This window comes from Neltuma alba, unplaced genomic scaffold (genome assembly GCF_004799145.2).
Source record: "Neltuma alba isolate B1F8T4 unplaced genomic scaffold, ASM479914v2 tig00012505_pilon, whole genome shotgun sequence".
Lineage (NCBI taxonomy): Eukaryota > Viridiplantae > Streptophyta > Magnoliopsida > Fabales > Fabaceae > Neltuma > Neltuma alba.
The window spans coordinates 1,254,884-1,281,435 of record NW_021636973.1 but is presented as its reverse complement, the minus strand read 5'-3'; the positions used below and the strand labels follow the sequence as shown (position 1 = coordinate 1,281,435).

Below are 26,552 nucleotides of genomic sequence, written 5' to 3'. Positions count from 1 at the left end.
AGTCGTTAAAATGCTTGAATTAGGAAACCAAGTTTTTAAATTAGTTGATATAACTTTTGTACACTTTCACATTTTGTTTTACATATATATTATCATAGATATATGAAATATTTTTTATTTACTAAAGAATAAAGTCTTTTTTTTATAAGCATTTCATTTTTATTGTCATTTTTAAATTTTAAAAATATCTAAAAACATCGTACTCTACTTTGACTATTTGAAATATTTTATTTTTTATATTTATATTATGATGCATGTATATAATATTATTTCTATTTAATTGGGTTAATATGATTTTTGGTGCCTAAAATTTGGGTTTACTTTGGGTTTAATCTTTCAAATTTCAAACCCATGCTTTTAGTCTCTAAAATTTAGTCCGTCTTAAAATGTTAATTTCTAGAGATGTAATGGTGTTGAAATATACTAAAGTCTCAAATAACAACGTTAAAGTGGTGATGTAGATTAACTACTAGGTGACATCTAGTTGGATCTTGTGTGTATAATAGAAGAGTCAAAAAAGAGCAACTGCTCAAATTGCAGCTATTTAACCCCTGTTTTTTCTTCCTCGTTGTTTGTTTCAGGAGCTATTTACTGTGCTGTATTCTGTTATCCACATAAGATCTAGCTAGATGTCATACAGTGAGTTAACATCACTACCTTTAACATCAACAATCATTATACCTTCAAGGATTGACAGACATTTAAAGACAGACTACTAGTTTTGAAATCTGAGATACCAAAATCAAAATGGGTTCAAATTTAAAGGCAAAAAATTATATTAACCATATTTAATTACTCCTCTGTCATTAATATATGACCTAACTGTTGAGTTAATTTTAGTCTAAATATAAGGTTTATTATTCATATTTATAATATTTTTTAAATTACCCCTATAGATACTCTATCAAACACAATCAAATAGGAGAGGGAGAGGGGATATTAAGGAAGATGATTATGTGTTTTAGGAAAAAGCATGTTATATTTTTTATAATTAACTAATTTACCTAACTTTCTTAATTAATCAAATTAATTAAATAGATTTTATATAATCATCGGAAGAGTATTATTTTACCGTTCCTGCTTACCGTTTCAACCTTGACCCGGTGGTCTTCCGGTCCAAAGTGCAGTCCGCTTTTAAAACATTGCTCTGGAGAGCAGACTGGAGCCAACCTCCTCCTGCTGTTTCTCGAATTCCTTTGTAGTTTCCTACTCTTCACCCGACTTTCTATATTTTTGGTTTTTCGTCATTCACCACTGTTTCCATCCCACAGAGTTATCTCCGTCGTTTGAGGAATTAGTCCCATCGTCGAAATGGCCAACAACAGAGAAATCGTGATAAAGGAGGAAGACCCTAAAGCTCCCAGATTCGTTTTCCCTTTCTTCCCTAATTTTAAGTTTGATTTGCCTTTCTTGAAGACAAACTCTACTGAGGCCTCTGGTAAAGAGGTCGAGAGGCGAACTGGGACTGTGGATGATGAAAGTACTGGGAACGATGGTGCTAAGCCTAGCTTTGTGAGGTTTCCAAAAACCCAGTCGGTTGTTCCTCCTCCTTTGGAGACTGAGGCCGAAGAGTCTGCCAAAACTTCCAATCCTATTATACTCTGGCAGGTATTGTTTTGTTTTGCTGTTTTTGAATGCCTTCATTCGCTACGAGTTGTTGGCTGCATGTTTATGAAATCGAAGAGGTGGACCACATATTAGAAACTATTCTTTCATAAATTTACTTCAAGTGTTTGTCATGGTCTAGTGAAGGTGCTCTAAGTTTAAGAATCAGCAGCATAACTTCCAGGTTTTTATGATGGGACCAGAATCTGAATATTGAAGGGAACAAAAGATAAAGAACTAATAAATATTTAACAGAGAATCAGAATTGGAGTTTATTCGATCACACCAGTCTTTTTCGGAATTTTTTTGTGGAAGAATCTATATCCATATCTATATATCGATAAATTCTCTACAAAATTATTTGTAAGTCACATTGTTTATCAGTCATGAACAATGTGGTTCTCTCTATAATTCATTAGTCACAAGCTTCATGAGCAGGACATCTTGCATTGGGCTACTTGCCTCTCTTAATTATGTTAGTAATTTTATTTATAGTCTTCTCTCTGTTTTCTTACTATTTAAATTAAATTTCAATTTGGAATTTCCCATCGAAAAATGTTTTAAAATTAAATTATTCTCCCATTTAAAATTTTCTATCATGTTGTTATCCATCCTTGTATTAGACATGGAAAAATCTATAGTTAAAACTAAAGTTTATGCAATCACATATTGTTTAAGAACCACTGGATTTTGATAATTGAGAGGTTCAATGTCAATTTAAATCTCTTGCTGAACTCTATGGTATCCACAGATTGTGTTTGTAGATTAAGTTTGTCTTGGAAAAAATTCTATCCTAGAAGCTTTGTAATTTTTGTTCGGGACCAACCAGTCTTATTTAACTAACAATTTACTTTCTGCAGTACATCTGTGTTGGTACTCAAAAGTATTCAGTCAGTAATATGAGGCTCTGTTAGGCTGCCTTTGATATGTTTCTGATAGAATCACAGCTCTGAAATATGTATTATTCAACTAGAAATACTCCTCCACAGAGTGTAGGTCTAATGGAGGTAAACCTAAACAGAGAAAACACACTACCCTATGCATTCGAGAGGCATATGAACTCTCCCCAATTCACTCACCACATTTTCCATACCCTTTCCAATAACCAGGTTCCTGTTATATAGCCCCTCTCTCTCACTAACTGTCAAATGGAAAATACCACAAACACCCACACTCACATGGTTCACACCCCATATGTCAATAATATCCTTATACCCGACAGTTCCCCTGCATATTCTGAATGATCTCATGCTTTGGTTTTAAACCTTGACCGTGTGACACAACTGCATTAGTATTTGGATGATAAGATGATTCCCTAAACTTATGAAGTTAATTGAGTCCCCATCTTATTCGATGTGATGTTCAAGTGTTTTATCTGTGTCACTAAAAGTGTAGTTACCTGTATTTTATGTGTTCAATGCTTAATATGGCGTCATGGAATGAATTTTCTCAAGAAGAAACCCTGTCATCATTATTGGCACACATATCAGAAATTACAAACTTCCTTGCTCCTTCATAACTTGCCGTGCTCACGCATAAAAAGCTTTTTTTCATTGTAATATGAAAAGAAGAGAACAAAAGACTGACAAATTCCAACAAGCATCCAATTTCCAAATGTGTCAAGAATCAAGCACAAACTACAAAATGGCGTTACCAACATTTTGTTTTTTTGTGAATCAAACTTATTTGCTATCGAATTTTTTCTTCCTTGTTTTCTTTTTTCGTTTTTTTTTTTTTGGTTTTGGGTGAATAATTCTCTTTAACATCTTCTGTGGAAATTAAGGTATTTCACGGACAAAAATAAAATTAGGAAAAAAAAAAATTAGATAGGGACAAGATAGAATACATTGGAAGTAAACTATGAAAAAGCACCAAAGAAGTAGAAAAGAGAGAGAAAAGGGAGAGAATATAGGGGGTAGGAGAAAGAAGAGGGAGAACAACACAGCAAAGAGGAAAAAAAAAAGAGAAATAGAGACAGGTGGGGAAGGAGAGCAGAAGAATACAGAGAGGGGGAGTCTGGCCATCTAGGAGCACACTTCAGCAGGGAGGGAGGGATTTCGATGAAAAGATTCTCATGTACCTGGCTTGTGATGTGCACAGTGCCTGTATTGTGGGGCACGGTGCACCATCTTGAGTCTGAAGCGACACAACTTTGATGCGTTATATACTTTTAGCATGTATGGTCACTTTGCTATTGAAACAATGGATTTATGGTTAGGAATGATCGATGTATTACCAAGAAGGGTACCTTTACTGTAAATGCTTCTATGAGCACCTGACATATTTTCTCAATTTTATATTTTGGTTGGAGTGCCTTGAGTCATGGATTGAACCACATCATTGGTCAGTTGCACAACAGCTGGAAATCCAGTGTCTCACTGAGGGTTGGGGAGCTTCCCCCTATCGATGCCATTTGGGTTAGGCTTTTGTGGTCAATAATGTTTATTGGAGGTTCATATGGTTATTCACCGAAGGACAGATGTTCGTTGCTAGGTAGAAAATGCTGCCGCAGAGGGCAGGTTATTTGTGGATAAATTGGAAGAGACCCATGAAATTGAATAATGATCTAATTAATACTCTTTACTCTCGAAAGTATCCCAATGGGACAAGGTGTGTGAATGTATTACCCTGCGATCAATATCTTTAAAAAACTCATAAGAAATCTGACGGCCTGAAACCCTTGTAATATATGGTTCTTGTCGTCTTCTTTTTTCCCCCCTTGCAAAACTTGACTTGAACTGGAACATTGCGCCAGGTATAATTAGTTTATGTTGACTTTGATTGTCTTTTGGGCTTGAATATCGCAATCGGCTATCTCGAGACTATATGCCATCCTTGACTGATTGAATTTGTCCATGCTAATCAACTGGCAAAAGGTTTGGCTTGTCGTATATATGTTTGTCTGTATGTTTGCAAAATATAACTTTTGCCAATACACACACAAGGACGATTGACACGGTTTATGATTTATATGGTCACATCAAGCGATAATACTTTTGGACAGTGTTATCATTGTTTGAATCTATCATCTCTTTTTTGTTTTAACAAGTTTAAATATTCCCCAGCAATACCGGGGCAACTTATCTTTAGTATATAATTTTACTATTAATTCCAGGTTTATGCATTGGGAGGAATCCTTATTGCAAGGTGGATTTGGGCAAGATGGAATGAGAGGAGGCCTAAAGGGAGGAACCCCAATGATGAGAATTCCCAAAATAGGCGTTCTTCAGATGAGAATGAGGGTCGACCGTCTGGTAATGAATAGAGATTTTGATTTTCTATATAGCTTGGGTTGTTAGATGTCTGAACTCACTTCGACATCTTCTCATTGGCTGTGTAAATCGCCACTGTTTTATAAAGCTCCTCTTTAGCTTCATAGTATTACAAATCTTTTGCTTGACATGTGAACTTTGACTCTTGCAGTCCTATACTCCTCTTGAACTTTGATGTTGCGTTTATCATTGTATTAAAACCAACAACATTTGTTTCATGAATTGAATTTGAATGTATATGGGGTTAGCTCTTAATAATTATTCCTACTATTTATTGCCTTGAATAGCGTAGCAAAAATTTATCCCTGCTATGTTTAACTTCATTTGATCGCTTCTTTAAGGCTTTATTTACTAATTAAATTGAGAAAATTAGTTGAAATTAGTTAAATAGTAAAAACTCTTGCAAGTTTTCAAAGTTATTCTTTGGTTAATTCATTAGAGATAAAGGATGGACAAGTCATTTTAAAGAGGTAAAGGCTTTTTGGAAGGTTAATTATAAATGTTTTAAATTTTCTACTTAGCTTGCATTGAGTCCTTAAGTTGTTTATGAACTTTCATGAGTTTTTTAGCTCAGCGGCTATATAGACCATTCTTTCAATATCACTATAGAAGTACAACTTCATTTGTTTGGGACGTTTGGAACAAGTGTTACCTTTTAACTTTACTTTTGTCCACCTCTATGCATAACTTATGAAGGTCCACTGTCATGCTTTCTCAACGGTTGTTTGGTTAGCCATATTTCAACAGATGGAAGGGTAAACATGGAACCCAAGAAAAAGATGGAATGGAAATAATATTGGAATGGAGAAAATTAGATATGGATAGAATTATTAACAATTGGCATGGATTTTAAGGAATTGTACTGGCTTTAGTTTATATAGCCCCCCCCCCCCTTCAAATTTTAATCACTCATTAATGTAAATATATTGATTGGTTTTAAGCATTGATATTTGTAACTATAACAACAATGCCTTCCCCATGCAATGATGCACATGGTTGAATGTGAAACTCCCAAGCATTATTACGTTGGAAAAGCTAAAAAGCTCACTGTTTTGTAACGCATCATTTGAAGCCCTTGTCAATAAAATAAAAGCGACTTATTTGTAAGACAGACACAGTGAACAGAGACAGATATGGTGAAATAAAGCAACCTGAGACGTGATATTGTGAAAATTTTGAAACTACAAACCTCAACGTGAGAATCGTTCTCAGATTATGTAAGATAGTGATTGAAGGCTCGCCATGGGGCAAAAGCCAGTGATGTAATGAAAAGAATTTCACTTAATGTGCATAAATAGCAATTATGTAAACAAAACAAAGATTTGGAGCAATTATCTCATGCATTTTGGTTAATCAAAGGCTTTAGATACTCATGTAGGGCTTGTTTAGAATAAGGATTAAAGTTTTTAAAAGTAGTTTTTCAATTATGATTAACGGGATATTAGATGAAAGTTTTGTTTTGATTTATATAAACGTGATTATAAGTGTTTATATTAAATAACTCCAAATAAACATTATCCGTTTGAAACAAGAAGGCTGGCAATTTGTACCATATGTAACTAAACTTTTCGAAATTTACTAATGATTTTATATTACTACTCTAAAGTATGTAATAAACTGAAACGTTAGCTATTCTTCGAATCTTCCAAATGTTCCTCCTCAATTATTCTGTCTTGGTAAGGTTCAACGAAAGTATTAATTAAAAAAATTTACATGACAGTTCTTAAAATAAAAGATATCAAAACAGCTATAAGTGAAACCCATGTAGTCTGAACATCACATAAACTATTTGAATAAAACCTGTGTTGTCTAAATAAAAATATGCGACTTCTTACCCAAAAAAATAAAAATAAAAATATGTGACATCCAAATGGAATATTTACATACAATCTAGCATGTTGAAAAATAAAAGTAGGAATACAGGCTGGCCCTACAAGGCGATGGGCTTAAAAAGACCAACCTTGTGGGATCAAAATTTCAAAAATATATCAATTTGCTAGGCCTGGCCTTCAAGCTGACAGGTTCATGACTGGCCAACAGGCTTTTGACTCATTTTAAAAAATGTTATTTTTCATATTTTTATCAAAAAAATAAAAATAAACTGATGAAATTATTAATATAAGACATAAATGTGAATAAAATTAATTTCTATAAAAAATAAAAATAAACTAATGAAATTATTAATATAATATATAAATATGAATAAAATTAAGTCACAAATATAAAATATCATCATATCTAAATATCCATAAACATCCAAGAAAATTTAAAACATCCATTAACAAGATAATAACATCCAAAAGTTTTATTAATAGTGCAATGTGCAATGGACAAACACTATTATTAATTTTTTAAAACTTCATCATTATTATAATCAATTGTTCTTCTTCATGAATATGCTCTTCTTTCAAAGAAAAAATATCAACTTTTTTTTATAGGAATTTCACTTTTAAATTTTGCAATCTAGCTATTATTTTATTTTAGTTTGAGAAGTATTATTGTTGAAACTCATAAATTTCTAATTCCAATTATAGAATCTCAAGTTATGTAAGTATAAAAATTACTCTCTTATCAAATATATATAGTTTAAAAACATCAACACATAATATAAATCAAATTATTATTAAAGTCCAAATTAACCCATTTTTTAAAATTTAATTTTATTGTCTAAAATTAGATCAATCAAACCATTTTGTGAAATTTAATTTCAAAATGATAATAATAACTAAATAGTCTAAATATCATTAACAACATAAAAATAATAATATTAGAATCATACAAAAAAATTTAAAAAAATTATAAAAGGGCCTAAATGGGTTGGCCCTCGATCCTACAAGACTGACCAGTTTAAACTATCGACCCTATAGGACTAGTCCTTTTAAGACTATTTTTCATTTAAAGGGAAAAATTCTAAAGCCGACCCTCACAATTTTTGTGCCTCAGCTTGTTTTCCAATTCTATTGAAAGAGGATCCCTTCCCCAATTAGCTATTAGATATCATGTTAAATCATGTCTCTTTCTCTCTCTCTCTTTTTGGGTAAAAATTATGTTTTTCTTTTAAAACTGTATACGATTTCTCAAAAACAAAAACAAAAACAAAAACAAAAATTAGATCTGATCTAATATCACCACCCATAAAACCATGGTATTGAAATCCAACTCAAGGTTGGCTAGTCGACTGATGAATTGATAGATCAGTCTTCTATCCAATTCGATCAAGAGTTTTCAATAAGTTGACAGGATTGAATTATATACATATACACACATATATTAATTCCTCACAAACCCTAATCACATCAAGGCAGAAAAAGGTTACGTCTTCCTTTTGGGCAGCAATGACACTAGAGATCCCTTCTCACTTTCCTCAACTTATCACCCTTTTGTTTGAAACATTAGTTCCTTTGGTTTTTTTTGTGTTTTTTTTTGGGGGGGGGGGGGAAGGACGCGAAATAAGCTACTACATGCTTTGCACAAAATGTCACAGAAACTTGTTAAACTGTGGGGTGGAAGGAGAAAATGAATTGAAATGAATTAAGAAAAAAATAAATTTGTACATCATCTTAAAAGTAAATCAATCAAGATATTCAAATATTGCTATGCAAAGAATGTAGTTGATACATGAGTTCTTTTCGGAGTTGGTCTCTCCTTATTTTTCCCGTCGTAGTGAGTGGAAAGGGCTTCCTCCACAGGATAAACATTTTTGGAATCTTAAACCTGAAAAGAAATCAATGGAAAATATGTACCATATATTAAATTAAGTCACATTATTTATAAGTGACTCGTTCCTCAAACTTTATGCAATATACAAAAGGCACATCTAGTTGAACAGGAATCGCTAAAACACTGATGCATACTTAAACGAGCTTCCTCGCTTCTCAGTTTCTCTTAAAATATTATTTCCTCCTATTCTTAATATAAGAACTATATAGATAATTTGTGGATATTAAAAAAATTAGTTGATTTAGTCATTCATATCAAATGTATGCCGGTTTCCAAAATACGCTTTCTAGTCATATGTATTGTAACTACCCCAATACCCCTTAATGAAAACTTCTATGTGCAATCAATACGTTTTGGAAAAAAAATTATAAATTTAAAAGACAAAGTGAATTGAAATCTAGTATCTAGATCAAAATGAGCCCCTCATCTAACTCTGATATCTAGGATCAGCGGTAGTCACATTGAGTAGCCTGACATGCCTACATCCAATATTAAATAGCATGAGATACCTGCTTAAATTCTTTTCTATACAATATTGCCGAAGATTCTCTGGTGACAAGTGATGATCATCTGAAACAGACTGCTCTGACCATTGCCAGTCTTTTCTTGGTTGGATACAAGCAACTACCATTTCAGACAAGCGAGCATTAGGTATTCCAACAATTACTACAGCAGCAATCCCAGAATGTTCCAGAAGAATTGCTTCAACCTATTTGAAATAAACAGTATGCTTAAACCTCAATGAAAATTTCGAAGACCACAAATCAAGTAAGATAAAGAATTGATAAAGACAGGGAATCAATTTAATTTAATGACTTTGGTGGTCCTTATAATTTCATCACAGATAAATTTCTACAAGTGGTGTCATCTTAACTGGTTAATCATGTGCTATCTTGATATTCTAAACATGCATAGCTCATCGACAAAACATAAGATTTAAAGACAGAAATTTTGCTAGTATTAGACCAAGTCTTTATGAAACTATAAGGTACAAAATCATAAATTATAAAAATTATTTGTAAATCGTATAAAACTGAAAAAAAAAAAATAATAATGACACCATTAATTTTATGGGAAAATCACTATCAGATCTTAAGGAAAAAATATAATAATCTAAAAGTCTTAATCACAAGGGAGCAACCTGGAACTTCTTGTATTTTTTGCTCTAAAACTTGTTATTCACTAGTCATGGAACTTTTTAGTAATCACATTCCTTCATTGGGACCATATATTAGTTTCCCCTTCCCTTCACGAGAATTCTATATAATAATATCATTCATATGAATATGTTTTATTCTAGTTGTGTGTCCTTTTTGAAATATGAAGCTTTAAGAAATAATCCAAATAGGTTTATTGTCACTGTTTCTACCTCTTCAGGATAGATGTTCTCTCCACCACTCTTGATCCGACCTTTTGTTCGCCCCAGGAGCCACAAATTACCGTTTTGATCAATTGATCCAATGTCACCTGTGTCAAGCCAGACTTCATTTGAGGGATCTAATGAGCTTGTCGAAGTTTGATCCCAATATCGGATCATTACATGTGGTCCTCTGGTTAAAATTCTCCCAACATGGCCAGAGGAATCTGCACATATACTGAGTTCTACATGGGGAGCAGCCTTGCCAACACAAACCCCTTGGGAGTACTTTATTGTCTCAGATCTTCTATTCACAGCCATCTGAGAGGACTGACCAATCTTTTCTTGAGTTGCGTCATAGAGGGTCAGGAATGTCAGTGAAGAGCAAGCCTCAGTCATCCCTTACATATGTGAATCAGATTACAGATAGAAATTAAAGGCCAGTAAGTAAGAACTTCTATTTGTTGGACAAAGAAGACGTAACTAACAAGATTTGAATAGAGTAATATATTCATGTCTTTTTGGTATATCTTTATTCAGTAAATATCCGGGGGGAGGGGTGTTGAGACTATAGGGTGTCTTTGTCAAAGAAAACACAGAGGAATTCACTAAAGCCTAAAATAAAATCTAGGGAAAAGTAGCACCCAAAACCCTAATGTTATTTCCTAAGTGCATCCAACACCCTAGTGTCATTTTCTCGAAGAATCTAGCACCCCCTAAGGTTATTTTCCAATCATATCCAATACCTTAATCTTATATATGGTTTAATGTGTTGGATGCACTATAAAATTAAAGTGCTAAAAGCACCAAATACTCGATATAGGCAAAAGTCTAACGATGAATAAACCTCGGGCTATTTATAGATCCATAATCCTAGTTCATCTACACTACTATAATCGTAAAAGACAAGATGAACTTTGTCAAATTTAAAGTATTCTAAATCCTAGATGAAATTAATGTTTGTCTTCAGACCATCAATATGCTAGCACAAGTGATGCTGTCACTTTTCTGAATCATTAAATTTAAATTCTGTCACTACCTTTGCTTCTAATTAAAATTGTAGTTCTTAAGGCTCAGTTTGGTTGGAGGGTTGTTGAGGGAAGGGGAGGAGAGGGGAGGGGAGGGGAGGGGATAAGTGTGTTTGATTGGGAAAAATAGAGGGGAGGGGAGGGAAGAAATTTGTCTTTTAGTGCTCCCCTCCCCTCCCCTCCCCATGCTCTCCTCCAAATTTGAGGTTTTTTAGAGGGGAGAGAAATATTATGTCTAATATTAATCAAACTACCCATACTAATTTTTTAATATTCCAAGTTTGTCCATCTTATTAAAAATCTTTTTTCACTTCTTTCTCTTTTTAGCCACTAATAATATTTGATAATAATAATATAATTATATAATTATACAATATATACATATCATATGTATTAATATATACATATCATAACATGTGTGTATTATAATTATATATTATATCGTGTTTGTATTAAAAAAATAAATTAGTCTAAATATAGAGATAAGGGTATATTTGTCAATTTATAATTACCTCCCCTCCCCTCCCCTTATGAACCAAACAAGAAATCTCCCCTCCCTTCCCCTCCCCTCCAACCAAACAAAACCATGACCTCCCTTCCCCTCCCTTCCCTTTCCTTTAATTAACCTCCCCTCCCCTCCCTTCCATTGAACCAAACAAAGCCTAAGATTTAAGAGGTCTCAAACGAAATCTTCCTGAGAAGGCTATTCAGACAAATTATGGTAAAAAAAAAGCTAAAAAAAAGCTGAAAAAAAAAGCGGAAAAAAAAAAAGCGCCATGCCAGAGATACCTACCATAAGCTGATATAAGCTTAGCCTTAGGGAAGAATATACTGGAGTACATGATTAGTTCATTTGAGAGGCTCCCACCTCCGTTAAGTATTTTCTTGATGGATTCCCCACATTTCCAGATCTCCTTGCCCCTGACAGAAGGCCAAAAAAATAAAAAAGCCAATGAAATTATATTTATTAAACAAAGGATATGCAGAATTATTGTTCTTGGGTGAAACCCAAGCTGCAAATAGCAAGACCTTCAAGCAGAGAAGGCGTGACAATTTAAATTCAATATTTTGGCTACTAAAAGATGAAACTTGATCCTTTTTCAAATATCTTTAAAAAAAAAAACATATTACTTCAATTAATGTCAAAAAGTCCCATTATCTTGACGCGGTACATTAAGGAAGGGAGAAATCAAAAAGGGCGATTAAAACATGAAGTATTATGCGATAATCACTTGACTTGTAGGCATTAGTTTTAACTTATATCTATAGTTTTCAATCATAAAAGTTTTTTCTTTTACTTTTTTCCATTTTCTTTGTCGGGTTTAAAATTTTACATTTTAATGTTTAGGTAATAAAACTGTAACTACCCTTTAGTCTAGGTGGTTAAATGTATTTACCCTATCATTTAATTCAGCTTTTTTATTGCAGAATATAAATGACAGAAGAGTGAATGGAGCAACATTTTATACTAAAATAAAAGCCGTTAGTTTTTCAAAACCAGTTACCAGTGATACCCGGAACAAGTATGTCAATCAGAATATACCTAATTAACGACACCATATCAGCCATTATTGCGGGGACTGTGATTAGAGATGTGACAGTATATTGCTCTATGGCATCAACAGCCGATTGAGCGTCAAACTTCGGCATCAAGACATGGCAACCGCCAACCATTAACATAGCCATTGCCGATGACAATCCACCAATATGGCACAATGGAGCACTATGCAAATAGATCTGTTACAAAGAAAAATTCAAAAACAAGTAAAACTTAACTTCTCTTTAACTCTTTCAGTTTGAATTATCAAGTAAGCAGGTGTTTGGTACAATGTCATCTTGATCTCATATACTCCCTCCAGCCCTTATTATGAGCTTCAAATAACTAATTTACATATAATGAAAAATCAGTTAAAATTAGTTAAATGCAATAAATAGGTAATAAATACCCCCTCTTTCCATCGAAAAGAATCATCAGAATCTTACATCTAGTTTAATAAAATACCAACTGTATGTATCATTTCTCAAATCAAACACCTCAATCTACATTACTTAAATCAGAACATCAACTACTTTCAGTTCAAATAGTAGTCAGATTTTAGAAACTAAAACAAGAAAGGCATACATCATCCTCACTGTACCCAACAATGGCGATCTTAGCTAGAGATTGTATGAACAGAGCTGCATGGCTTAGGGTGACTCCCTTGGGTTTTCCCGTGGTTCCTTGAGTTGACAACAACATAAGATAAATTTTATGAGATTATGAATTCTCAAAGCATTAGATATGTGCTGTAATAGGTGAAGTAATATCATTAGTCGATAAAGAATTCAAGCCCCAGATTATCTGCATTCAGATATCAAACAGCATTTTTGGAACTTTGCATTGGACATTTTGTTTCTTAGAACAAAAATACCATAACTATGATTTATAAGGGCATCTAATAAACTTTTTCTAAAGAAAATAACTTGAAATTAAACCTCAACATCACATCTTTTTTTCTTTTAAAGTATTCCATCCCTCATACTTTCAGTGGATGGATATGTAAAACTTGATAAAATCCATTTAATAAAACAATCGACGTAAACTGATCATTGCATAAATTGGTCTCACCAATCACCTAAATACCTTCATAAAAAATCATTTAAATCAACATTTTCAACCTAGCAAGCCAATGCTTTTTACTTATGACTACTAATGCTGTGTTACCAAATGATTGCCTGCCAGGAACTGCACAAACTGAGAACAACTTATTTCCTAACGTCATATGGATTCAATTGGTAAAGGTTCTCAGTAACCACAAATCCTGCAATCTTGGCAGCAGAATGATTGATCCATTATCTAAATAAGTGGTCTCACCACCACTTCTCTGGTGATAGTGCTTGTTTACAAACACACAAATCAATGTTGGCAAAAAAATTAGAAAGTACACAAACCACAAGCATAAAATAGGGTATTCTAGAAAAGCAACAATAAGACTTGAACCTGAGGTGAAGCATATTACGACAGCGCCTTCAGGAGCCCAGGAGTAACAAAACGGTGGAAGCTTTGTGAGATGCTTCTTTAGTAATTCTGGAATTAGTACTGCCAAATAGTAAAACAATTATTATGACAGCTTATTTAATCCAAGAAAGAAAGAAAATGCTTCATATAGCATATTTTTACATTGGTCCCAAAATTTACCATTCCACTTCTTGACAAAATCTGAGGAAGGGGAGCCTATAAAGACATGCCACCTAAGAGATGAGGTATCCTCTTTTTGGAGGTTTATGAACCAGGTGTAACAGCTCTCATCAGTAACCAACATCACTGGTCTCACGGAGTTAATTGCCAATGTTGTCTCTTTAATGCTCTGCAGGTGAAGAAAATTAATTGGTAAAATAGGTGTAATGCTTAACACTAGCATTTGTACGTAACATACTTTATGGAAAAGGAAATTGAGCGTGCAAAGAAGATAAAGTAAATCGATGCACCAAATGGTTTCAAAGAGAAGGTAAATGACTTTCCAAATATAACACTAAGTTCCCTGTCCTGTATTACAGTCACATTCCTATGTGTGACAATATGCCATTGGAGTTATATGTGAGTCATGCTTCTTCCGCCCCTCCATCAACTCCGAAGAAGGAAAACTTATGAATAGATAGATGAAAGTTCATATTTAACTTAGTTTGGAGTCCTCTAAAAAATAACAGAGGAAGACCAAAAAGAGCGCTCAATGAGGTCATTGAACAAGACATTTTGGTTAACAATCTATTTAAGAATTTGTTCATATTTAACAATAAGGCGTGTTGTATCACTTGATGCTTATAAGAATGAAAGTTGAAATAAAATCACTTCCAAATATAGAGTTGAAGTGCCATCTTGGCAGCAGCAAGGCTTCATATTCAAATTAAGAAGAAATAAAAACAGGTCAATGATAATTCATCACTCATCTAAAAGGATCGATCATGTCAACAGAAAATCTACTTACCCATCGATAGTTCAGAAGAGAAGCTATCCCTCCAACAAATGCAATGGCTAATAACCACTCCAGATACAAATCACTGAGAGGGGAAAGAAAAGAAATCAATAGACGTTTCATAGGATATGATCTGTTCAAATGGCAAATCATTGACCAGTTTCTTCTGCTGGCAGGGGAGAAAAGAAAAATCATGTACAGCCAAGAAAACTTAAGCGAGAAGGATAAAATCTTGAAATCTAAAACTAGATGTAAAAGAGTAATTTTTCAGTGCCCTTCTTATTTTATTCAATTCATCATTATCTTGGAGCGAGACAGTGCGACTTAAAACTTCAAATGCCTTGTTATACATCACACACTGCTTAAGTCAAATTACTATCATACCCTGCTTAAGTCAAATCACTATCTTACAACAATAGCTTTGATCTATAATGACATCACAGACCAGCACGCAAATATAATGTTTCCATTAGAGTCATTACTACTCGGTAGACACCCCAAAGTATATGAATTACCCTATAGTAAAAGGCAAGTCAAAAGCTCAACGTCAAGCAGAGAAGCTTTTAAAGTGAATAATTTTCATGTTTGTCAATAACCACAGTTTTCAACGGGTTCTAGTACTTAATGCATAGCCAAATGCACCCGGTCAGAAATCTCAAAATAAATAACTTTTTTTTGGACTGAAGATAAATAATATTGATATAAAAAGTTTTAGCTACATATTAAAAAAAAAAAAATTCTTTTATTAGATTTCAGTGGAAGACAACTTGAATTTTATACAATAAAAAAATGTGCATGATAAAGCATTTCAAAATAAGAAAGAATAATTTACTAAATTAAATCGTAATGAACTATGAGCTGAACCAGATAATTTGAGGAAAAAGCATTTTATTTATCTTATTAATTTTCTCACTGTTTTCCGACAAAATCTACAGTGTTGCCAGCTTTATGAGATGCTGGGACAGATTCAGGGCATTTTTATTTAATACACAGAATGGCAAACAAAAGGATGCTAATGTAATAAGAAATAATCATAATGTTTTGATATTATATATATATGCACAACACGAATCATAAAAAATGATAATTACATAAAAGTACACTTCGTTCCACCCTATGCGTGGAGTAGAGAGGAAAAATATTTTTTCATCCTATTTACAGGGTACTGAAATTTTTTTTGTATATATGTACAATTTTATCTTTTATGAAGTTCAAGGTTTTTCTTAATACGTGTGAAATATATTAGAAGTAACTTAAAAATAGGATTAGAGGAGTACATCATTTTGAGTGAAAAGCAGAGAGGGTGCACGCTTCTTTATTTTTAAAAATATATATCTAGTGCCTTAAAATATTTTTTTCAGTGTCATTCACTATTCTAAATTAATATTTAGTGCATTTGGCATCATAAAATATTTTTCTAGAAGCACCTATTCTCTAACACCCTTACACCCGGGCATTCTGAAATATTTTTTAATAGCATCCAATATTCTAAAATATTTTTTTATCCACGGTTAAAATATTTTTCATTAACCCCCTCTATCTAGCATCAAACACACTAGAGTATTTTTTCAGTAGTACCCAGTATATTGAACTAAATTTTAATATATCTGTCATCCTAAAATATTGAACCCAAAATTTATTTAAAATATTAAGTGCTATGAACAAATATTTTAGGATCCTAAAAATTAGTTTAGGATATCTTGATATAACCGAGCATATCGTTGGCCAAAAAAGGGATAACCTCACATATCGCAGAGAATCAGTACTTTTGTATCATTGGTTTATTGACGGGGGTAGTTTTATTTGGAGGCCCACCCGACCCAAGACCAATATCCCTCGTAAATATTTTTAAAAAATATTTTCATGCAAATATTTTCCTGTAAATTAATCCTGTTTTTCATACTCCTCCGGTCCTAATTATAAGACCCAATTGACTTATTTGAGGAGATTAAGGAAGTAAGTTAAATTGGTTATTTATAATAAATAAGTGTTGTTATTCCTAAAATATCCTTGCTAATTAAGTATATTGGCTAAAACTATCATTATTAGAAGGATTATCTTGGAAAAAAATGCATAAATATAAGAGAGAAAATGAATTGGGTCTTATAATTAGGACCAAATAAAAAGTCAAATTGGGTCTTATAATAAGGACAGGAGGAGTATAACACGTAAAATCACATTTTTGTAAAATCATGTTTTGTTTTTCCCAAAAAGGCCCAAGACCAAAATCAAGCCGCAAAAGCTTGTATTGAAGCAGATGTCTGGAGTTCTGAACTTCTTGATCAAACTTCATTTCAGAACCCAGAAAACGCATTAAATTATCAAAAATTCTCAAGAATGTAAATTAAATAAACGCCCCAGAAGCTAGAGTACGAGTTCGAATCGAAAAACCACTCGCCCCACAAAAAACAAAAAGTTTCGGAGCTGAAGATTGATTGGAAGGGTACCTGTTGTAAGCAGAGATGGCGACAACGTCGCCTGCTTTAATTCCCAATTCTTGAAGACCGTAGGCCAACGCTACTACTTCATGCACGAACTGTTCTCCAGTTTTGTGACGGTCATTGGCAATTGTGACCGGAAGATTTCGTCGGGAAGTTAACAATCGACTCAAACATTGGCAAATGTGAGCATCGGAGTACTTAGCCATTCGGTCCCAGATTCCTCGACGAAGAAGCCCTTTGCAAGTGAATTGTTTTGAGAGCGAAACAGGGAGCCTACCGGACGGGGTTCAACTAGTGGGGACTCTTGGAACGCTGCTGTAAGAAGTCCCCAAGTAAGCATTCTGTGGGGGACCGTCCAGCATATCTGGCTGGGATAAGAGGGTGATCTCGTTCGCAATCGCATGGATCAGGTAGGAAAGGTTTTTTTTTTTTTTTTTAAAATTGAAAAGTGACGTCAATGCAGAACCAACAAATTAAAACAGAAACAAGTAAACTCCCGTCATCCTCCTTCCCTGCGATATGTGAGGTTATCCCTTTTTTAAGAATTGTTAATCATGTTACGAAGGTTAAAAAAAATTCAAAATACAAAAGTTTCCAACTGCCAGAGCTATAGTGCTAGTTGCTAGCTGACGACCCATCGTAGCTCTGGCATTGGCCTCAAGCGTCGAAGCTCTAACAGTTGGCGAGCCAACGAGACTGGCCTGAGGTTTTTTAATGCCATTATAAATTCACTGGCCTTTCAAAGTTCCAATTTAGTCATTATAATTTATTTAAAGTTTTGCAAATTCAAGTCACTTGCTAGGATTTTGAAAATTCAACTATTATATTTTTAGAATTTTTACCCAAAAAAATTATTTCTAGTTTTTAAAGGTAAGATAAATTTAATCACATGTATTTTAACCTCCACACTTGAGTTAAATAAAATCTTAACATTATTATATTTGCAATCTATATTTGCTCATGTGTGGGACGATGTACATATTGGGAATTTTTATATAAACTTTTTTAGAGGTGATGAGCAAAATTATATCATATAATAATATTTTATATTACCTTCGATCCTTAATATAAGATTAGTTGACTAAGTTCAGCAGATTAAGAAAGTTAGTTAAATTAGTTTTTTTGTAGTAAATAAATTTTATCTTCCATAAAATACACTTATGAATAATATGTACTCCTCTGGTGCTAAATATAAGACTCTTTTTGTAGTGTAATTTATACTACAAAAAGAGTCTTATATTTAGGATCAGAGGAGTATTTGAATTACATATTGATAGTAACCCATTAACATATGAAACTACTATAAGGATAACTTGAGGATAAAATAGATAAATATTGAAGACAAAATAAATTTGAGTTTTATATTTAAGGCTAAATTAAATATTAAATTAAGAATAGAAAGTAGTAGTATATTTACAATTTATATTTTGTACAAAACGCGGGAGTCTCAATCATTGCTTAACAAACATCTAGTCTATGTTAAGTTGAAAATTCTTCCATCATTTTTAATAAGTTGATTGACAAAATTACTTGATAATATAGGATCTATTTGTTTTTTTCTTTAATTCTCAAAACAATTTTAAAAAATCTGTCTGGATAATTATTTTAAAAAATTATATTTAAAAATAAACATACTGAGATCGGAGAGTGAATCCCCTTGCTGATAACTTAAGTCCTCAAATGGAGAAATAGCTATTGGGTAGAAAAAAAATGTTCCCAATTTTTTCAAACGAAACAATAAAAAATACAAAAACAAAAAAAACAACAAAAAATTATTTGGGTTTTTTAGTTTTTAAAAACAAATTTCTTTTTTTTTTTGTTTTTAAAAATTCTTTACTAAAAACAAATTTTCACACAAGTTTTTTTGTTTTTTGATTTTTTCAAAAAAAACTCTTTTCAAAATAAGAAACCAAATAAGGCTATAGTTTAAGTATCCAACTCTTCACAAAATATTTTTTGAGTACTCTTTAAAACTTATATAAACTAAATTTATCTGTTCCAAAACAAAGATATGTGAATGATCAATAAATAAATTGTAATTTTATTTGACTTGATGGGTTGTGTCGATGTCAATATAAATATAATTTTAAAATTAATTTTGTAGTTAAATTAACTATTGTGTGTGTAATACAAATTGAAAGAAATGCGTATGTTTATATGCAGACAAAAAAAATTAGGTGAGTTGAATTCAAAGGTTTACTAGGACTAGGGCACATGCCTCCAAATTCAGAGAGCATTTACAGAAGTATCCACAGATCGTCTATCAATAAGGTTCTCACATTGATAGTGAAATTTAAACTTATAACTTCATGAATTATGAGTCAACTTAACTAGATCAACTTTTATTAATAAAGGGTAATATAAACCCACAATCATGATATAAACTAACTTTTATTTCAGGAAAAATAACCAGAAAATGACTGTTGAAATTTAAAAAGACAAAAAGAGCATCCAAATAACTGAAATGACTAAATGGGCCTAAGGTATGAATATGGGATTATCAAAATTTTGGTATAAAAACTAAAACGCCCCTAACAACTTGAGCTAAAGAGAGGACACATAAAGCTCCAGAAGAGATATTGAAAGCAGGAAAGTTGGGAAGATGAAGCTTGGAGCAACACTTGGAATCTGGAAAGAGAAAAAAAGTAAGCAATTTTTCTATTCAAATGCTAGTATAGTACTCCTCCAACTATCACCATTTTGCAAACCTTATTTATTAGGTTGGATTTTGCTTGTGGGCAAGTTGGTTTGTAGTGTAAGGGGGGTGAATGTGCGACATTATGTAAGTGAGTCGAGGTTGATGGTGGGGTTTGGGTTCTTAACTGGCTTGGCTGTTGCATGCTCAAATGGGGATGGGCTTGTGAGTGAAGAGGGTTTAGATGAAGAATTTGATGGGGATGAGAGATTGATGTATTGGAAATGGAAAAATAGTGGCAAGTGACTTACATGGCCATGAAGTTTGAGGTGATTAGTGTTGTTAAATTCAGTAGTCGAATTGTTAAATCCTATATTTAATTTGTCATGGAGGAAGTGGGTGTGTGCGTTTTTTGGGTGTTTCAGAAGGTAAATGAAATTGATTATTGGGGAACTAAAATATTGAATTATGCTTCTTTGCTCTAGGTTAGCAAGCTTTGATGACGTCTAATATTGGGTCAACATCTTCAAAGCGACTTACTTGTTATTTTCATGTGGGTGGAAACTTTACAAAAAATGATGATGGTGAAGTTAAGTACAATAGTGGAACACCAGGGTAAGAATAATAAATGAGGGTATAAGGCTTGAAGATTTGAGGGTAATGATAGAAGTATAGCCTGGTATAGATAGTAATAGTTGTGACATTAAATACACATTAGGCTTTAATGATAGGATATTAATAGATCTCATTAATGATGATGAAGCTGATAACCTATTTCAGTATAATGACAGTAATGCACAAGTTTACATAGCAGCTAAAGGTAATGAGAATGTGGAGGAAGAAGTGGCTGATCCATACAGGTAAGTCACAAGTTTTTTGTTATAGAAGTTGTTAATTGTTACAATGTTATTGTCAATCTATTAACAAATGTTGTAATTATACATACAGCATCTCAAAATTCTTTGGACTATCACAGCAAAATGATGAGCCTATGTTTGAGCATATGTAGTACAGAGTATACCAACACCTTTACCAGGGATAAATTCCTTGAAATGGAAGAAAGTATTGTTAGGACTAAGACAGACTTTTACACATGCAGATAATTTCAAGAAGAGACTACACAAGTTTATTATTGCAAACAAATTTGAGTATAAATATGTGAAAAATTCTAATGCCCATATGTATGTCAAATGCAAGGTTAAAGTTTGTCCATGGAGGATCAGTGCGAGAGTAGCTAGAAAGAGCACTCTATTTTTACGTGTGACAACATTTAAAAATGAGCATATTCATAATGCCTAAGAAAATCTTCATGTGACACATGGGAGAATCAACTAGCTTGACATTATCAATTATAATTAAAGATGTTAGGGATCACATAAACATACATCCAAATAATATAAGAAAGAGGTTGGAAAAAGATTATCGTGTGAAGTTGACATACAAGTAGGCATATAAGGCTAAGGAAAGAGTGTTGGAGGACATACATGGCAGAGCTGATCAAACTTATATGCTTATTCTATAGATATGTGACGAGTTGAAAGAAATAGATAACAAAACAGTGACAAAATGGGTGGTTACAATGAACAACACATTTGAGCGTGTATTCATAGCCTATGGGTGTTGTATAGAGGGCTTTATTGCTGATACTAGACATATATTATATATTAATGGAAGTCATTTAAGTGGATTGTATAAAGGGACACTACTTTCAGCCTCTGCTTATGATGCAGATAATGAATTGGTGCCTTTTGTGATTGCGATTACGATTGTGAAGAGAGAGACACTTGAGGATTAGACATGGTTCTTATATATGATTAAGGAGATAGTTGGTTCAATGTAATTAACAATTATTTTAGACCAACACAATGCAATTATCAGTTCTGTCCAAGCAATATTAGGAGGTGAGCAACATGCGTACTATTATAGACATGTTAAGAAGAATTTCAGTACACAAATGGCTAAGTTAAATAGAGGAAAAAGTAAGACGAGTGGCAACACAAGGGAGGATGGATTGCAATTCCTAGATGCTATTATATATGTAAAGCTTGACACTGAGTTTGATAAAACAATGGATAACATGAGAAATTTCTATTCCCAATTATTTTAATGGCTGTCAATCATGATGATATTCACAAGTAGGCCTTAAGCAAGTTTCCTTTTAAACAATAGGACAACATAACAACAAACCTTATGGAGTCATTCAATGCGTGGATGTTGAAGGAAAGACGATATAATATTGTCCAATTTATATATGAGCATCATGAAAAAGTGGCTAAGAATATGTATACAGCAAGCATGGCAATGAGTAAAATTCTGTGGAATATGTGAATTACGCAGCATCTCAAAATTCTTAGGACTGTAACAAGTTTTTAGTTATGGAAGTTGTTAATTGTTATAGTGTTGTTGTCAATCTATTAACAAATGTTGTAATTATACTGCAGCATCTTAAAATTCTTAGGACTGTCACAACAAAATGATGAGCCTATGTTTGAGGAAAATACTATAGAATGTGTGAATTACGTAGTATCTGAAAATGTTTTTAGCCTACCATATGCAGTATAGAGTGCACCAACACCTTTACCATAGATGAATTCCTTGAAATAGAAGAAAGTGTTGTTAGGACTGAGGTAGACTTTTGCACATGCGGAGTTGTTCAATACGTGATATTAAAAGAGAGACAATATGATATTGCCCAACTTATCTATGAGTACCGTGAAAAAATGGCCAAGAAGATGCATGCAGCAAGTATGGTAATGAATAAATGGAAGAATGGTGTAGACCCAAACACAGATGCAATATTGATGTGGCGAGATTTGCACGCATGTTAAGTTTACCTTATGGAAAGGAGAGGATGTGTGTCCATACAGCAAAAGGAGTCATACATGTTGATCTTGGAAAAGGTGAATGCAGCTATACAGCTTGGCGAATGTTAGGCATCCCATGTTCACATGCATGTGCAGCTATCAAGGTTTTGAATTCCAATGTCTATGACTTTGTTCAGAAATGCTACAAGATTATGTCCCAATAAAAGATTTATGATAGGACTATGATTTCAATAGTGATAATCGACATACCAAATCGTAATAACTATTGGCTGCAAGATATAGCAAGTTCAAGTGTTCTTAGCACCACCTTTGACTAGTCAACCACCTGGAAGGCCTGGGACAAAAAGGCAAGGGCTGCAATTTCAAAACAAGAAGGTGTATCATTGTAGTGCGTGCCAGCAAGTTGGCCATACAAAAAGAACATGCAAGAATCTAAACCCAAGTTAAAGCTTGATGTTAATAACTCGGGTAATTTTTTAATATGAATGGAATGACTTTTGAACCCTTCTTAATTTTTTTAGGAGAAAGGTTGATAGGTAGGCTTTTTTTTTTTTTTTTTGTAAGGGATGTTAACAAGGTATGATATGTTTTGTGATCTGAATGACAAAGAAACATTAGGTGCTAGTTTAATCTTAATGTTACATTGTCATTTAAATATAAATTATGTAACTTCTGTCATAGGCCTACTGGTTTTTAGTAAATGTTGTCACTTTAGTGATCAATTCTATTACACATGTAGTAAAGTCTAGGGGTGAGCAAGATCAAATCGAAACCGAAAACCAAACCAAACCGAACACAATTCGGTTTTTTCGGTTTTTTGGTTCTTATCAGTTTTTATTTTCAGTTATTTTCGGTGTTCGGTTTTCGGTTCGGTATGCATAAAAAAATTTCGGCTTAAACCGAATAACTGAAATAATTCAAAACGACATCGTATTTGCATAAGATGTTGCTCCTCAATCCTTATATTGTGTTGTGCGTGGCTGCGTGCAGTGAAAAGGGATAGGCTTGTCTTCTTTTGCTGCTGGGCTTGGGCCCTCTTTGTAAACCCCCCAAAAAAAAATAATGATAGCTTCATGAAAAACAATTGACCAACATTTTTTGACTAAATGGATGGACATGGACTGTGGACGGATGGATCATGAATGGATTCATAAAATTGAAATAAGAATGTTTTTGAAAATAATTATTTTTGACTTGGTTTTTTTAAAATAATTGAAAGTTGACAAAATCGAAAATCCCCAATTCATTCAATGATTCAATTAGATCAAGAAACTCAACCCTAACCCTTCTCTAACCTCTTCGTCGTTCTCAAGTCTCCATCCTCGGTCCCTTGCATCCTCACACCTTTTCCCTTTGTTCAATCGACTGGACCCTCATCTCCTCACCTCTTGTTCACTTGTGCTCTCTAGTCTCGTCGCCATTCAGTCCTGTCTTCTATTCACTCATGGTTGAGCTTCTTTAGTTCCTGTTCAGTCCTGTTGTCCAGTGTTCATTCAAGGTTGAGCATCTCCACTCGATCTACTACTCCATTCTGGTAAGTAAACCTGTATATTACTAACAGATTACAGATTTTATTGTTGTTCTTTATGATTATATAGTTGTGATTTTGTCGACACTTCAATGTTTTGTTTCTTCATCGCTTTTATACGTTCACCATTCTGTTTCTATCTCTCTTTTATTAATCATTCTCTATTCCCTTTTTCTTCATTCTAAAGATGATTTCTATAATCAATATTAATATAAACGTACACGCAACATTACCTTCTTTTAGTATACATTCTTATCCATTTTATATATTGTGAAGGTGAAATTATGGTTGACCAAACAACTAGAGGAGGTGAAAAAAATCAACTTTCAGCTACTAAGAATAAGGCTTCAACAACCGGGGTTGGAAAAAGAAAAGCCATGAAACTAAGATCAAAAGTTTGGGAACACTTCACCAAATTTGTGAATGATGCGGGTGAAATTAGAGGTAAGTGTAATTATTGTGGAAGTGATATTAAATGTGATCCAAAATTGAATAGAACCACCGCACTTAATAACCACATGAACATCTGCAAATTGAGGCCCCCTCCTGATCAACTTGCACAATCTCATATAAATTTTAATGTAGAAGATGATAAAATGGGTCTTCTTAGTTGGAAATTTGATCAAGAAACTGTTAGAAAAGCCTTGACATGTATGATAATCACTGATGAATTGCCCTTCAAGTTTGTTGAGGGGGCTAGCTTTAAGCAATTTATGCAATGTGTTCAACCTAAATTTAAAATTCCATCTAGATGGATTGTGACTCGTGGTTGTTTTGGAATATATATTGATGAAAAGGTCAAATTTAAAGACTACTTGGCTGGTATAAAACAAAGGGTTTGCCTCACTACTGACACTTGGACCTCTATTCAAAGAATAAATTACATGTGTATTACTGCACATTTTATAGATGACACATGGACTTCGAAAAAGAGAATCTTAAATTTCATTCCTCTTTCCAGCCATAAAGGGAGGGATATTGGAATGGAAATTGAAAAATGTTTACTTGAATGGGGAATTGAAAGAGTGTTGACAGTTACAGTAGACAATGCTAGTTCTAATGATTTGGCATGTCAATATTTGGAAGAAAAAATTATAAATTGGGGTTATTCAATGCTAAAATGTCAGTTTTTGCATGTGAGATGTGTTGCACACATAATCAATTTAATTGTTACTGATGGGCTGAAAGAAATGGGGCGTTCAGTCAAAAAAGTTAAAGAGGTTGTTCGCTTTATTAGGCAGTCACCTATTAAAATGAGAAAGTTTAAAGAAAGTTGTGAAGATAAAAAGATTCAGAGTAAAAAAATGTTATGCTTAGATGTTTCTACTAGATGGAACTCTACTTATTTAATGTTGGACATTGCCCAAAAATTTGAGGCTGCCTTTAAAAGATATGAGCATAAAGATCCTTATTTTAGATTTGATCTTGAAGTTGAAGAAGGAGTGCCTGAAGCTGAAGATTGGAAAAATGTTAGGAGGTTAACCATTATGTTGGGTCATTTTTATGATCTTACTTTATGTATTTCTGGTTCTCTTTTTGTGACTTCTAATTGTTTTTTCTATGAAATTTATAAGTTGTATCGCATCTTGGATGAGTGGAAAAAAAAGTAATGTGGTGAAGTTGGCAAACATAGCAAGCAAAATGAAAGATAAATATGATAAGTATTGGGGAGATCCTATGAAAATGAACAAACTTCTTTATGTTGCTACTGTTCTTGATCCCCGATACAAGTTGGATTGGGTGCAATTTGCTTTGTCCAAAATGTATACAAGTGCTGTTGGTGAACAATTGGGGATGCATATTAAAGAAATTTTAATTTCTCTATATAATGAATACAATCAAGGTGTTTCTCCCTCAGCACAACCTGAAAGGGAATCAGTATGTGACACAAAAGTTAATTTTGATGATGATGATGACCCTGCTTTAAAAGTTAGAAAATTGCTTGATATGGAGGAGCAATTATTCATGGATGAGCTTCTTGGTGGGAAAACTTGCAGAACAGAGGTTGACAGATATCTGAATGAAGAAATTGAGCTTAGAAAAGATGATTTTGATATTTTGGGTTGGTGGAAGCTAAATAGTCCAGGATTTCCTATTCTTTCTCTAGTAGCAAGAGATATCTTGGCTATGTCAATTTCCACTGTTGCCTTAGAATCTACATTCAGTACTGGAGGAAGGGTTTTAGATT

General features: G+C 33.2%; 2 protein-coding genes across 2 annotated transcripts; one reads left to right on the top strand and one right to left on the bottom strand.

Moving 5' to 3' along the window:
- Nucleotides 1-1,153: 1,153 nt before the first annotated feature.
- Nucleotides 1,154-5,147, top strand: LOC114727645 (uncharacterized). Its single transcript, XM_028914334.1, has 2 exons — nucleotides 1,154-1,608; nucleotides 4,721-5,147. Exons 1-2 carry the CDS (start codon nucleotides 1,312-1,314, stop codon nucleotides 4,868-4,870), a joined length of 447 nt encoding a protein of 148 aa, XP_028770167.1. The 5' UTR covers nucleotides 1,154-1,311; the 3' UTR covers nucleotides 4,871-5,147.
- Nucleotides 5,148-8,403: 3,256 nt separating this feature from the next.
- On the bottom strand, nucleotides 8,404-17,673 carry LOC114727644 (2-succinylbenzoate--CoA ligase, chloroplastic/peroxisomal). Its single transcript, XM_028914333.1, has 10 exons — nucleotides 17,383-17,673; nucleotides 14,948-15,020; nucleotides 14,161-14,329; nucleotides 13,963-14,061; nucleotides 13,105-13,202; nucleotides 12,526-12,719; nucleotides 11,776-11,903; nucleotides 9,967-10,355; nucleotides 9,107-9,306; nucleotides 8,404-8,591 (listed from the first exon to the last, which is right to left on the bottom strand). The coding sequence occupies exons 1-10, from the start codon at nucleotides 17,580-17,582 to the stop codon at nucleotides 8,462-8,464; spliced, it is 1,680 nt and encodes a 559-aa protein (XP_028770166.1). The 5' UTR covers nucleotides 17,583-17,673; the 3' UTR covers nucleotides 8,404-8,461.
- Nucleotides 17,674-26,552: the final 8,879 nt, after the last annotated feature.

Bases quoted from the DNA above. Each gene is read 5' to 3' on its own strand.
- LOC114727645 (XM_028914334.1), top strand. From the start codon at position 1,312: ATGGCCAACAACAGAGAAATCGTGATAAAGGAGGAAGACCCTAAAGCT. The intron at 1,609-4,720 runs GTATTGTTTTGT...TATTAATTCCAG, and splicing joins ATCCTATTATACTCTGGCAG to GTTTATGCATTGGGAGGAAT.
- LOC114727644 (XM_028914333.1), bottom strand. From the start codon at position 17,582: ATGGCTAAGTACTCCGATGCTCACATTTGCCAATGTTTGAGTCGATTG. The intron at 14,330-14,947 runs GTAAGTAGATTT...CTTCACCTGCAG, and splicing joins CTCTTCTGAACTATCGATGG to AGCATTAAAGAGACAACATT. The intron at 9,307-9,966 runs GTAGAAACAGTG...TATTTCAAATAG, and splicing joins AGAACATCTATCCTGAAGAG to GTTGAAGCAATTCTTCTGGA.